Source organism: Sinocyclocheilus rhinocerous, unplaced genomic scaffold (assembly GCF_001515625.1).
Source record: "Sinocyclocheilus rhinocerous isolate Xijiao unplaced genomic scaffold, SAMN03320098_v1.1 scaffold1296, whole genome shotgun sequence".
Classification (NCBI taxonomy): domain Eukaryota; kingdom Metazoa; phylum Chordata; class Actinopteri; order Cypriniformes; family Cyprinidae; genus Sinocyclocheilus; species Sinocyclocheilus rhinocerous.
The window spans coordinates 868,916-882,952 of NW_015659405.1; the positions used below are offsets into that span (position 1 = coordinate 868,916).

A 14,037-nucleotide genomic window follows, 5' to 3' on the forward strand; every position below is an offset into this window, starting at 1 on the left:
ATGTGGACAACATCCGGATACAGGTCGCATGTTAATGCCAAGTGTAAACGCAGCCATGGATTATTTTACAGATCTCCTTGCTATGTTTCTGGACTTGGGAACATTTCAGTTGCGTTGCTGTCTATGCAGGGTCAGACAGCTCTCAGATTCCATCAAAAATATCTTAATTTGTGTTCCGAAGATGAACGAAGGTCTTACGGGTTTGAAACGACATGAGGGTGAGTAATTAATGACAGAATTCTCATTTTTGGGTGAACTATCCCTTTAAAACATATACGTGAATGAACTGTTCACAATCATCAAAATGCATTTAAAAAAGATTTAAAAAGATACAATTTTCATTTTATGTCAACTTAAAGCAGTTTATGTAAAATTTTGTGACTGGTTGACCATCAACATTTTCTGAACACCTCCTTTCACTAACTGAAAATATATAAAACTCAAGATTTTTTGGTACCTTATTCATGGAAAGTGCCAAATAAGCTGTCTCAGACTTTCAAAGTTATTCTTCTCAGCTATGTAAAAAGGTTAAAGGGGTCATGAACTGAGAAATCTAAATTCCCTTGATCTTTTGACATATAAGAGGTCTTTGTACTATAAAAACATCCTGTAAGTTTCAGAACTCAAACGTTCTTGTTAGTCTAAAAACAGCTTATATTGAAGCCAATCTGCCAAAATGACAGGTTGTGTAATGCGCCACTTTATGACGTAATAGTGTGGCTAAACCCCGCCTCCGCAGAAGATGATCAACGCCTGCTTCTACATCACTGCCTGTTTATCTCCGCCCACCGATTCACACATGTAGTGTAAATAACGAGAGAGGCAAACACAGGTCTACGTAGAAATCAAACAATAAAGATGCTCCGAAGAAAACAAGATGCTGTGCAATGCCAAATTGTGAACAAACACAGTCTTTGCATTGCCTTCCTTCTGATCCCAACATTAGGAAAGAGTGGATTAGCTTTATTTTTAATGAAGTTCCAGACTGTGTCAGTAAGAACTTGGTCCTTTGTTCACTTCACATTACCATGGACTCATTTGAAAACAAGGCCAAAAATTCGACGCAGGATTTTCAGAAAGACTGAAATTGAAAGACGATTCTGTGCCGACTATATTGGATCCGACAGTAATGTCACACCACACAAGTGTGAGTAACTGTTTTTATTACGTGGTCACTATTGCTTTGTCTGTTATTACAGATCGTTTGATATGAACTGAGTATTTATGCGTTTTTAACCTAAATCACAGCAGCGTCCATCTATGAAGGATGTAGGCTGTCAAACATACACAACTGTTAGCCAATCATAGCAGTGGGCGTTTACTTCTAAATCTACAATCCACCACGCCAATTCAAACAGAGCATTCTGATGAGGGGGGTCAAAACAGGACAGAAAAATAGCCAATTATTTCTAAATCTTGGTGGACCTCAGAGAAGCAGTTCTTGAAGCAGTTCTTGACCCCTTTAACTCACATGAATGTTGAACAGGAAAAGGTGATTGTGGAGTTCCACAGTTGAGTTTGAACAATGCAAAGCTTATAAGAAAACTGTAAAATCTGGAGATTATAACATTTACAATGTCACATGCACCAATTTAGTCACATAAAAGCATTATTAATGCATTATTTCACAATAAGGAAACAACAAAGACTATTTGGATGGGAAATTAGAGGGTCATTCCATGTCAAATCAACCAAATTTCAGAAATTGCCCCGGCTCAATTTTTTTTTCTGAAGAAAGATAAATGTGTATAGTGGTGAAAGCCAAAATATTAAATGTCACAAATGTATATTTACTCAGTAATCCACTATTTTGTAGAGGGGGTCAAAATGACAATTTTCACCTGAGAAACGGAGCAATTGAAAATGGGTCGGACATTTTTAACACTCAGACATGTCTTGATAGAATGAAACAAGATATATTTCTAATTTCAACGTTATTTTTTCTTCAGACATTCCCCTTTAAATACAATAAGTATCAGCTGTATGCAAAGTGACCAACTTTTGTTTTTCGACCACTGAAAATGGGTAATATTCAACAATCTGGACATGGAGCAACATTGGGAACCACATATCTCTGGGACTGAACTATATAGGGCCTGGAAAATGAAGATTCCAAAAGAAATGTTTATTAGAAACCATAATCTAAGATAACTTTAATACTTCTTGAGTTACATGCACACAACTTTAGGAAAATAATATATATGGCACTCGGACAGGTATGAGCTATGAAATTATTTTGATAGAGGGAAGCAAGATACATTTCTACTCTCAACTAGACTTGTGCCGGTATTCGGTAATGCGATATATCACGGTAATGAATATGCACGATATTGTTATCATGGGCACTTCTAAATACCGTGAATAATTATATATTACAAATTATTCCGAATTTTGAATGCATTTTAAGAATACTTTTCCCATCAACTGGTCAAAATGCACAACACCGCTGTATGCTGCTGTGAAAGACGCGTGCACACTCTGATGTAAATAAGCACGGACGAGAAGCACATGGCGGAACATGTGAGAGACGCTCTGGATGAAAGCGCACTTTCACTCTCTGACAGCAGATGACGCTAAACTGCAGAAACAATAATAATTCATTTAAATGCAGCCGTTACTCCGGAAACCCTGTAAACAAAGCAGCTGCACTACTTCCGGTTTCTGAATCGTGTTTATTTTTAAACAAAATTTCAATATCGTGATAATACCGCATACCGTGATAAAAGCATTAGCAATTAATCGCAACATGAAAATTTGATACCGGCATATCCCTACTCTCAACATTATTTGTTGTTCAGATATTCCTCTTTAAAAGATGAAAGTATCATTTGTATGCAAAGTGACCAACATTTGGTTTTTGACCACTGAAAATGTGTACAATTTAACAGTTTACTCCTGGATCTATACTGAGAGCCCTATATCTCTGGAAATGAACCATGTAGAGCCTTAAAAATTAAGACGCCAAAAGGAAAGTTTATAATAATAATAATAATAATAATAATAATAATTCATTTAAATGCAGCCGTTACCCCGGAATCCCTGTAAACAAAGCAGCTGCACTACTTTCTGTCTCTGAATCATGTTTAAATGTTCATCACAGTGCCAAATACTTAAATATTTAGACTTGAATAGGCTATTTATTTTCAAACTTTTTTTACATTTTAATCTGGACTACAACATGCCCTAGATATTGTTTGAAAGTGTTTTGATTCTTTATTGTTCGGTCACACTTTACATTAGGGCTTCATTAGTTAACATTAGTTAATTCATTAGTTAACATAAACTGCCAATGAAAAATTCTTCTGAACATTCATTAATCTTAGGTAATTACAATATTTAATAACACGTTGTTAAAATCGAAAGTTGCAACTGTGTTATTTAATGAGCTATTTGACCACTGAAAATGTGTACAATTTAACAGTTTACTCCTGGATCTATACTGAGAGCCCTATATCTCTGGAAATGAACCATGTAGAGCCTTAAAAATTAAGACGCCAAAAGGAAAGTTTGTTAAAACTCAAAATCTAAAAGGGCATTAAGATATCTTTCTTGAGTTACAGACATGCAAACTTTGGGGAAAAAACTCGAAAAGTGCTTTTCCCCATATTTGAATAGCCACCACTGGTGTATAATGCAACAAAGACTGCTAAAGTCAACAGATTTTACTAACAGACCTAACAATCTCGGTGTAAAAATAATATAATAACACTAAAAAATAATATAATAACACAGTCTTTCTGAAGTCGTTTTTACTCTCCTGTAATTTGGCTCCGAATCTCAGGTGAAAATTGTAATTTTGATGCCCCTCTACAAAATAGTGGATTATTCAGTAAATACATTGATGACATTTAATATTTTTGCTTTCATCACTATACCTGTTTATATTTCTTCAGAAAAAATATTGACAAAATTAAAAATTGGGGCCGGGGGCCTCTGGTTGAGTTGACACGGAATGACCCTGAAGAAATTCTTCTCATAAACAGAGCTGAGAGACAGATCGAGAGACTCGACATCGAGCTGCCTAACTGCTAGACGGCATTTTAGGAAACTGCAGGGACGTGTGGCTTTTTTGGGCATGACTTTAGACATTTTCTGCTGGCTCGGAACGGACAACGATGACTAAACATGCTGTCTAGTTAGACAGCGCAGGAGATTTTGAAACCCAGCAGGAATGTGAGCTCGCGTTCGCCTTTTCCAAACTTACGCCGTCCAAAAAATACTGAGCCGAACTAAAGTTACACTGAATGTGCAACTGTCACACACTAGTAAGTGTTAACTCTAAACGTACACAGAGAGGTTATCTGCGCTGTTCAAGACCAATCGTCGTCGTTTTTCTGACATTTGTAGTAAAAGGAGAGTGAACTCACCCCATTTTCACAGAAGTAACGTAAATCAGTGAATTTCAACCACTCAAGTTTTCTTTCCCAGCTGATCCACGCAGGCTCGGTTTCAGTCCGGTCTGTCCTGTTTATATGTCGATAACCACACAGCAATGTAAGTGTCAAAACAGTTGTTGTGCTTTGTTTGCTCCGTTATGGTGTGTTTTTATGGAAATGGAGCTCTCCTTTGTCTAACGTTAGTGTCTCTGTTGGCTCTCGGTTTCTCGTCCTCATAGTCCTGTTAGTTTTTCTCTAACGGCCCACGCTTCTCTATTCCCACGCTGCTGAAAAGCAAGAAATAAGCGTGCACTTCTGCTGTTACGTTCCGTGGAGCCCTCATAGTCAAATTTCTCAAGTAATCTGCACCCTCTGAATACTACAGCGTTCACTCATGTTGACCTACCCCACTCCTTCATGCTAATGTAATCTGTTGCCCCCTGCTGGCCACGGGACGCAGGAGACACTGGAGAGACTGGGCTGCTAGAGTAGAGCTCGAGTCAGAACAACAGAACATCTTCTTCATGGACTCCACCTTTCCATGAGAGAAGCAAAATGGTGTGTTTTATAAAGCTAACGATATCTATCTATCTATCTATCTATCTATCTATCTATCTATCTTTGGTAGCAACAAAATGGTGTGTTTTATAAAGCTAACGATATCTATCTATCTATCTATCTTTGGTAGCACATTAGGGAACACATATTCACTATTAACTAAGACTTTTTGACTGTCTGTCAAAAACTGTCTGTCTGTCTATCTCTTTATCTATCTATCTTTCTATTGTTCTGTGTTCTATCTATCATTCTATATATCCCTCCGTCTGTATGTCAGTCTGTCTGTTTACTGGCTGTGAGGAATGTGTTATTATATTTTTACTTAAAGTGTAACATTGGCTAAAATAGCAAATCATTTAGTAAATGTTATAATTTAGTAAATGTCATTTTTCTTAAATGTATTTATAGTGATGGGTAATATCAAGTTTACTATTAAAATGTACATAATATCAGTATACAATAACTGTAGTAACTGCTATGTTGCTGAAAATGATGGTTACCATGGTAACTCTTTAAGATTTGTCACTCTACTGCTGATGTGAAAGCTTGATCTTATTCTATTTTAATCAATTTGTTGTGCTTAATTTTAAGGTAAATGGTTTATTTATGTTTTTGTTAAATGTTTGAGATTTGTCACTCTACTGCTGATGTGAAAGCTTGATCTTATTCTATTTTAATCCATTTGTTGTGCTTAATTTTAAGGTAAATGGTTTATTTATGTTTTTGTTAAATGTTTTATCCCACACTTGTACCTGTAAGTGCTTTTTCTTTTTTAATCCTAGATTCGGAGGAGGTGGATCTTCATTTCGTGATTGATTCCCGTATATCTGAACACATGGAGTACAGACAGGTAGCAGGCAGCCACAGTACAGAATCACAAAGGTACTTTCGTGAAGACAGAGGGCAGCAGCACTTCACTTTGGGACAGAGAATGTGTAGCTACAGTGTAGAATGTGTAGCTTCTAACTAACGACATTTCATATTCTGTCACCAAAACCTAAAGCAATGTCTCTCTCAAATGATTGATACAGATCACACAGCTGCTGCTGCGGTTGTTGTTGTTTTTTTGTTGTTGTTTTTTTTAAACTTTTTTAGGGTTCTGCTGTTTAGGAACACTCTCAGATACCCCTGAGGGGTGCATATTAGTACCTTAAAGGTGAATATTAGTACTTTTTGAAAGGGTACCGCCCCAGTGACAGCTTTTGTACCTTTTTTCTGACAATAAAAAGTATAGTTGAATAAGTGTTAATAAGCATCTGATAATAGATTAAAATGTCAGTAACTCATTATTAGCATAATGCCGCCCAAATTTCCACGCAAAGAAAGAAGGCGTGGTTTCAGGAACAGCAGTCGTGTTGATGCAGTCATGTCAGCGAGACGCTGTGTGTTTCAGTGCGAAAGCAAAAGCACTTTATTTGGCCTTCCGGAAGCAGATGCAATTAGGAATCATTGGTTAAGATTTATTTACAACAGAACAGCACAACCCAGATGTTCGAATTTGTGCAACGCATTTTTTGATTCATACTCAACTTATTGCACCATGGATGTAGATTCCATACAGGTTTATAATGGCTTTACAGTAGCAACATAAACGGTAGTAACTATGGTTAATATGGTAAAACCAAAGACTCTTGGTTTGTGATGTCTGTTTATTTAAAGGGGTCATATGATGTTGCTAAAAGAACATTATTTTGTGTATTTGGTGTAATGAAATGTGTTTATGCGGTTTAAAGTTAAAAAAACACATTATTTTCCACATAGTGGCTGACTCTTAACTTTTATAAAGAATATCTCTTTGGATTTGAGACTTTAGTCTTTGCAACTTTACAGATCTTCTTTATGCACCAAGAGCTTGTAACACTCCAAAGAGAAAGGAAAACTTGAAATCGCATCATATGACCCCTTTAAAGGTTGTAAAAACCCTAATGTCTTTTCAGAGAGATTGAATTGCTCTCCCTAGTGGACAAAACTGTAAATACATACCCGTATCTATGTGTGTGTGTGTGTGTGTGTCACTTTTGATCAATTTAATGCATCCTTACTGAATAACAGTATTTATTTTCTTAGAAAATATTTTACCAACCTTAAAATTTTGAACAGTAATGTATCTGTATGTGATGAGCACACTAACCGTAACTTTATTATTAAAAACACAGTAGGCTTCACACATAGACATAATGAGAATCCAGAAGGTGACGTCAGTGACCACAACAAAGCTTGAAAGCGAGGATGCGTTTGCAACCTCAGTAACTGCTGAGAATCGCACACTGTTCTTTGAACTGGGTTATTTCCAGTATTATGTCTCAGGTGCACTTTAAAGAAAAGCTAAAAAAGCTAAAGATGCATAACTGACTGCACCTGGTTGTACAGAAGACACATGCAGCAGATAGAGGAGGTTTGTTTAGGCTTGTTTATTTGTCACTACCAGTCAGTTCTTGTTGACTATAGCAGTGTTTCCCAACCGGGGTGCCGCTCTGTCGAGAGCAGGGGTGCCGTGTAAAAAATCTTTTTTTAATATTTTTAAATTGCTAAAATATTCAAAAAAGCATATATTATATAATATCCATTTCTGATGTCGCCAATAATTAGAGATGCACCGAAATTTCGGCTGCCGAAAAGACGTTTTGTCACACTCCAGGACTCTTGTTTCAAAGGACAGGCCATTTCTGTATGTGGATTCTATGTCATTGTCTTTTGAAGTGCTGTCTGTCATGTAGAAAGGCTCTGGCAGCTGTAGCGTCTGTCCTCTGTAACTAGGATTCGGATAGCAACAGGATGTCATAGAGCTCAAGTCAGTAACTCCACCCTCTTCGTCTTCCTCATCTTCCTCTTCAAAGACGACAAGCCCAAAGTCTTGCAGTAAAGTGCCCTGTTCAGGGGTCACGTCCTCCCTGGGTTCGCTGAGATCTTGACGTAGCAAGAGAACGAATTCATGCACCTCCTCCATCATCTGGCTCAGGTCCTGCGACACAAACATTTTCTCATTTGGAATAACATGCACTGATGACTCATGCACAATAAGATAAAAATATATACCCTCCGTTTATTTTGCGTCAATTTCATTAGTAGTTCAAGTCTATAATTTATGTAAATTCTGTGAGATGATTTTGCAACATAGCTTTCCTTCACTCTTTTTATAGTCTTATAGCTGCTTTTAAAGGGGTCATATGATGCTTTTTTAAAGATCATTATTTTGTGTATTTGGTGTAACAGAATATGTTGACATGCTTTAATGTTCAAAAAACACATTATTTTTCACTGCAAATGTGCTGATGTGACATGTTGTGGTTGGTATTTTGACCTCACCACAGATTTCTTTCTGCTAACAGTGAAGGAAGATTTCGGAATTTGGGTCATTATAATGTGCCGCATAATCAGTCATGCCTTGTTAAAATATTGAGGCTGTTTTGTTGGAAATACAGTAGGTTTCGATTCTTCAGCAGTCTGTGTTGCTAACCTGCTCTTCCGGACATCTGAATTCTGTTGTATCTAACACAGGACTGGGTACCTCAGGTAACAGCTTCAGTCTGCAAAGCAAAGAGACAGTTCAAGAAATTTTAGAGGTAAATACATTTACATTTATCATGATACGATTTCCTCATTATAATTTTTTTCAAAATGAGATTTAAGACAAATTATAAATGAAACTGTCTTTTTATTATTTATCAGAGAAAATGCTGCACATTTCTTCAAAACTAAATTGAAATTTTACAACAAATCCCAAAGAAACAATACAAATAAAATAAATCTCTTCATATAAACAAGCTATGGCTTTGCCTGTGCGCTTTCCATTTAAAATGACAGGTTAGCACTTTATTATTATTATTATGCATAAATGCAGCATGAGCAGTTTTTAATCTAAATTAGATTGTATAATTTCGAAATCTGAAGAACAAACATGGTCTGACTTTAGTTTTGTAAAATTATACTACATAAAACATATCTGAACGAAACGAAAACGCGTTTCCTTGGTTACAAAGCAGCGCTGCTCTTATAAATACTATTTTATTATGCATTATACAGAGACAAGATGAAAGAAAATGCCATTTAAACTTTTCGAAAGACAGTCAGTTTTAAGTCAAAATTATGAGAATAAAGAGTTTTAAAGGGTTAGTTCACCCAAAAATGAAAATTCTGTCATTAATTTCTCACCCTCATATCGTTCCACACCCCTAAGACCTTCGTTCATCTTCGGAACACAAATTAAGATCTTTTTAATCAAGTCCGATGGCTCAGAGAGGCCTCCATTGACAGCAACGCCACCCAAACTTTCAAGATCCATAAAGGTACTAAAGACGTCGTTAAAACAGTCGACGTGACTTCAGTGGTTCTACAATAATTTTATAAAGCGACAAGAATATTTTTGTGCAAAAAACAAAACAAAAATAACTTTATTCAGCAATCTCTTCTCTTCCCTGTCATTATCCTTACGTGGTTAACGCAGTAAGCACAGTGAAGGCTTCCGTGTTCTACGTCCGAACGCCGGCTCAATTAATGACAGAATTCTCATTTTTGGGTGAACTAACCCTTTAAAAACTTTAAGAATAAAGTCAAAATTACAAAAAATAAAACTGTAATATTTTAAGAATAAAGTCAAAATTATGACCAATATGTAATATTTGTTGTAATATTTTAAGAATAGTTAAAATTACTATAAATACAAGATTAAAGTTGTAATATTTTGAGAATAAATTCAAATTTACGAGGATAAAGTTGTAATATTTTGAGAGTAAAGTCAAAATTACCACCAATACCAGATTAAAGATTAAAAAATTCAACAATTTAGTTAGAAAAGCCAGATTTTTTTTTTTAGTGCATGTATTCCCTGGTAGTCTAATCCATGACCTTGGTCTACTGATCTAGCTCTGCTCTGTCCGGCAAGCTACAGTTTATGTACAATTTAATATATCTTGCTCCTCAATCAGTTGTTCTGGGTTATGGTGATCTCACCTCCTGACAGCTACAGAGCAGATTATAGTACACAAGAGGGCAACAACACAGATGATCAGGATGGTGCGGTCCTGCCATGGTAAGCCTGGATGAAATGGCAGAACACATTTGCTGTTGGCAGGTATATTCTCCCACCTCATTGTGTTTATTTGACAAAAAGCAGACAATGCAAATAAATATTTCTGTTCTGCATAGTCATTTCTCATTTTGCATTGACTGTGTTTCAGTACCCATTTCTTTGGAGTGTGTTTCAAAGTTCACCGTTGAGTTCGGCCCAGTACCAGCTTCTGTACTTCCGGCTATAGATATGGTGTAAGAGGCGCCTGGGTGGAGGCCCTTGATCAGGAAGCTGGTTTTATGTGCTGAGACTTTGTGGAACTCTAAAGCAAGAGGAACAGAAAGCAAGAGATGTTACTCCTCATATTTTACTCTGGTGAATGCAGCGTTGATATGTTTGTAACGGGTTTGGTTATTTGTCATTCCAGTAAAAAAAAACGATCTACAGCTGTGACTTCCATAGCAAATAAATGATTAGTGATACTATAAACTTTTGGCTTACTCGTGTTTCCCTGTCCAGATATCCAAATGACATAATGCTGTAGAAATCCTCGCTGCTCCACCACAGGAATGGAAAACCAACTTACCACAGCTGATTCATGTGTCACATCAGAAATATTCACATTGGCCGGACCATTAATAGGTGCTGAAACAAATGCAAATGTTCCATTGTGAAAATTAGAAATCATTATGGACTACATCTGGACTATATACTGAGGTCTTAATTTTTCAATAAACTACTCTAAATAGTCTAAACAAGGGATGCACAACATGATACTATATCAATTATATTTTTAATTGATTAATATCAGAAAGTATTGAATATTTAATAGTGTAATTTCAAATAATTTCACATTTATTCGTCATCTAACACACACTTAAAGTTAATCTTCAACCTGTGGCGCTCTTTTTTTTTTATTGCCTTTTTTCCTATCACATATTTTAGTAATCATCCTGTATTAAAATCATTCAAACGCTTAAACACTCTAAATGAAAACCATTTTGAAATCGGACATTGCGTTACCATGGAAATGGGGGGGCGGTCTCAAGTGTCATTACAAAATTTACTACAACGTTTTCTAATCTTTCTAACATATCTTGAGTCTCAAGGTTCCATATTTGGTGGTTATTTTGTGATAGAGGTAATATTGTGATAGAAATTGACAGGAGAAATGCATAAAAAAATTGTTTGGGTGTCACTCGGTGGCTATTTTTGGTATAGCGCCTAAACAAAATCTCACAGGAACCTAAATTTTTGTGATATCAACTTCAAATTTGGAACATAACTTAGTTAGGCTTTTATTTTATTTTTTAGTACAGTACATTTTCTTTACAGAAATGTTTTCACTTCAGTAATAATCTGCTGATTGTCTTCTTTAGGAGAACCTAGGTCTGTATCCCAAAGCATTCATGAATTACAACCATTTACGTTCGGATAGTGAATTTTCATGTGTTCAAAAAGGGTTTTTTGGGGTGACAGTTAAAGGGTTAGTTCACCCAAAAATGAAAATTCTGTCATTAATTACTCACCCTCATGTCGTTTCAAACCCGTAAGACCTTCGTTCATCTTCGGAACACAAATTAAGATATTTTTGATGGAATCTGAGAGCTGTCTGACCCTGCATAGACAGCAACGCAACTGAAATGTTCCCAAGTCCAGAAACGTAGCGAGGAGATCTGTAAAATAATCCATGTGACATCAGTGGTTCATCCGCAATTATACGAAGCTACGAGAATACTTTTTGTGCGCAAAAGAAAAAAAAAAAACGACTTTATTCAACAATTCTTCTCCTTCGCATCACCCTGGTGCCATTTTGGAGAATATCCGCTGGACGTAAACAGTCAGCGTATGCTGTTCAGCTGCGTCAAACGGATACGCTGTTTCTGTTCAGATCAAATCACAACAACGTAGGAAACAGATCCGGCATGATTGGGTGAACTAACCCTTTAAGAGGTTACAAACACTAACAATTTAACAGCAATTAAAAGAATTTTATCGAGTCCTAAAATATACATTTTTCATACTGTACATTATAATGATTTACTTTAAGAATTTTCTGCTTTATTTTAGATTTTAGTGTTTTATTTTTAATTTTTAAATAAAAAAATATTTTAATATCGGTCATTTGTTTTAATATCGGCCATTTATTGGCCATGACATGATAATAATTAACAGACTTTTATTGGCACATCCTTAGTCTGAGCTTACCTCTCTGTTTTGAGTAAAAAGGACACATAACAGCAGTTTTATAATGGTTCTTTTTCATGGTGTGAAGAAAGTAATAATGACGTACGAAATTCTCCACCTCTGTAATTAAAACCAGAGACACGAGTTAGCATATGCAGCACATGCTAATATGACACATGAACTGATGTTTAAATTGGATGAATGGCTTATCTTTACCATTTTTAATGTCCTGGAATGATTTTTTGGGTGATTTGTTTACCGTCCTTGGTCGAGTCTCACCGTCTTCCAGTTTGTACCATTCTAAGCAAGTTTTCATAGCGTTGTTGACGTTTGAGGACATGTGAGAGTCACAGTCTGAAAATGGTCAAAAATTCAAATGAGTTTCCAATTTACTGTTTCTTCTCAAGGTTTTTTCATTTTTTCAATGGGAGTAATTTTTAACAACACATTAAGAATCTCAGTCACCAAAAACCCCACAACTTACACTTGCATCCTGTCGTAAGCGAACACACTCAGGCACACATACTGTACCTGAAAACCCATGCTAACACTTACAGTTCAGATGTTTCACAGCAGGAATGATGATCTGCTTTCGTGGTGAACTTCCAACATTGTTAGTTGCAAAAATGGAAATCCAGGCTTCTGAATAAGTTATTGATGTATTATATGTTTGAGTCACAGTTAAATGGTCCATTCCCTTTTGTTTTTTTGTACAAGGCCAAACTGAGAGGGTCAGATTGTACTTCACACCCCCTACAGACTCATTATCAGGTGGGGCCTAAAGAACACTACATTTTAGCATCATTCAAATCAAATTTTATTAATCTTCAACCTAATAAAAACATTTCTGGTGTGCTCTGTTCCTTTCATACTTACATCCCAGGAGAGAGTAATATCTCTGGTACCATTTTTCAGGTTGTTTTCCACCCAGCGTATTACAGGTGTGCGTCTGATTTCTGTAGAGAAGTGTTACATCTGTTAACCAAATATTTTCAGATGCTTTTACTTATTAAAAATAGTTTTGCATGGCGCAGTAGTAGCATTCATTGACAGATACAGCTGAACTCGAACCTGAGGGAACATCCACCAGGCTCCAGTCACTCCAGAGAGCATGTAGTGAGTTTTCACATAGACTTGACTGCAGTTTGGCCTGCCGCCTCAGTTGGATCTGGTAGATTTTCGTATAATGTAGATGTAGCGTGTAGAAATCTATAAACATATTCATCTCAATCAGTTTTGCAGTCCGTAATTTTTTTGTGTTCAAAATTTACTAAATTTATATAAGCGAGTACACCATGAATCCATTTTCCAAACCGTGTTTTTGGCTTATCTTGAATCACTACGGTACACCTATATTAAGTGTTTATATTCGGACTATTTTAGACTGGTTCTGGTGGAACCGCTGCGGAGTAGCCCGGTACCTGTGTGATTCGCCATAGACATAAACTGAGAGAAGTAGCTCCGGCTACAGTGTTCTTCCGCAAGAGTCACACAGTTCTGTTTATTAAAGGGGTCATATGATGTTGCTAAAAAGAACATTATTTTGTGTATTTGGTAAAAAAACACATTATTTTCCACATACTGTACATTATTGTTTCTCCTCTATGCCCCGCCTTTCTGAAACGCATCGATTTTTACAAAGCTCATCGTTCTGAATAGCGAGGTGTGCTCTGATTGGCCAGCTATCCAGTGCGTTGTGATTGGCCGAATACCTCAAGCGTGAGACGGAAATCTTACGCCCCTCACCATACTGTGATGATGCCCTCTCCCGCCGGAGCGACGAGACAAAAACATGAAAACCCATTATAAACGAGGCATTCGTTGCATCCAGTGGGGACATAATTACGAATTATAATGACTTATACTGTCTTTTTACATTGCGTTGCATTGCGCCGCGTAAACATAAAA

General features: G+C 36.4%; 2 protein-coding genes across 2 annotated transcripts in view; both read right to left on the reverse strand.

The window, feature by feature from the left end:
• The window catches only part of LOC107723860 (homer protein homolog 3-like), a 30,204-nt gene extending 25,276 nt beyond the window's left edge, over positions 1-4,928 (reverse strand). The window contains exon 1 of the mRNA XM_016532587.1: positions 4,368-4,928. Within this exon, the coding sequence (XP_016388073.1) occupies positions 4,368-4,372 (5 nt within the window). The 5' untranslated portion in view covers positions 4,373-4,928. The remainder of the gene's footprint in view (positions 1-4,367) is intronic.
• Positions 4,929-7,230: 2,302 nt separating this feature from the next.
• The window catches only part of LOC107723841 (interleukin-12 receptor subunit beta-1-like), a 14,489-nt gene continuing 7,682 nt past the window's right edge, over positions 7,231-14,037 (reverse strand). The window contains exons 6-16 of the mRNA XM_016532556.1: positions 13,201-13,338; positions 12,973-13,085; positions 12,685-12,907; positions 12,346-12,483; positions 12,151-12,249; positions 10,444-10,587; positions 10,115-10,264; positions 9,885-9,969; positions 8,392-8,461; positions 7,556-7,896; positions 7,231-7,246 (exon numbers count right to left, since the gene is read on the reverse strand). Coding sequence (XP_016388042.1) covers positions 7,231-7,246; positions 7,556-7,896; positions 8,392-8,461; positions 9,885-9,969; positions 10,115-10,264; positions 10,444-10,587; positions 12,151-12,249; positions 12,346-12,483; positions 12,685-12,907; positions 12,973-13,085; positions 13,201-13,338 — 1,517 coding nt within the window. The remainder of the gene's footprint in view (positions 7,247-7,555; positions 7,897-8,391; positions 8,462-9,884; positions 9,970-10,114; positions 10,265-10,443; positions 10,588-12,150; positions 12,250-12,345; positions 12,484-12,684; positions 12,908-12,972; positions 13,086-13,200; positions 13,339-14,037) is intronic.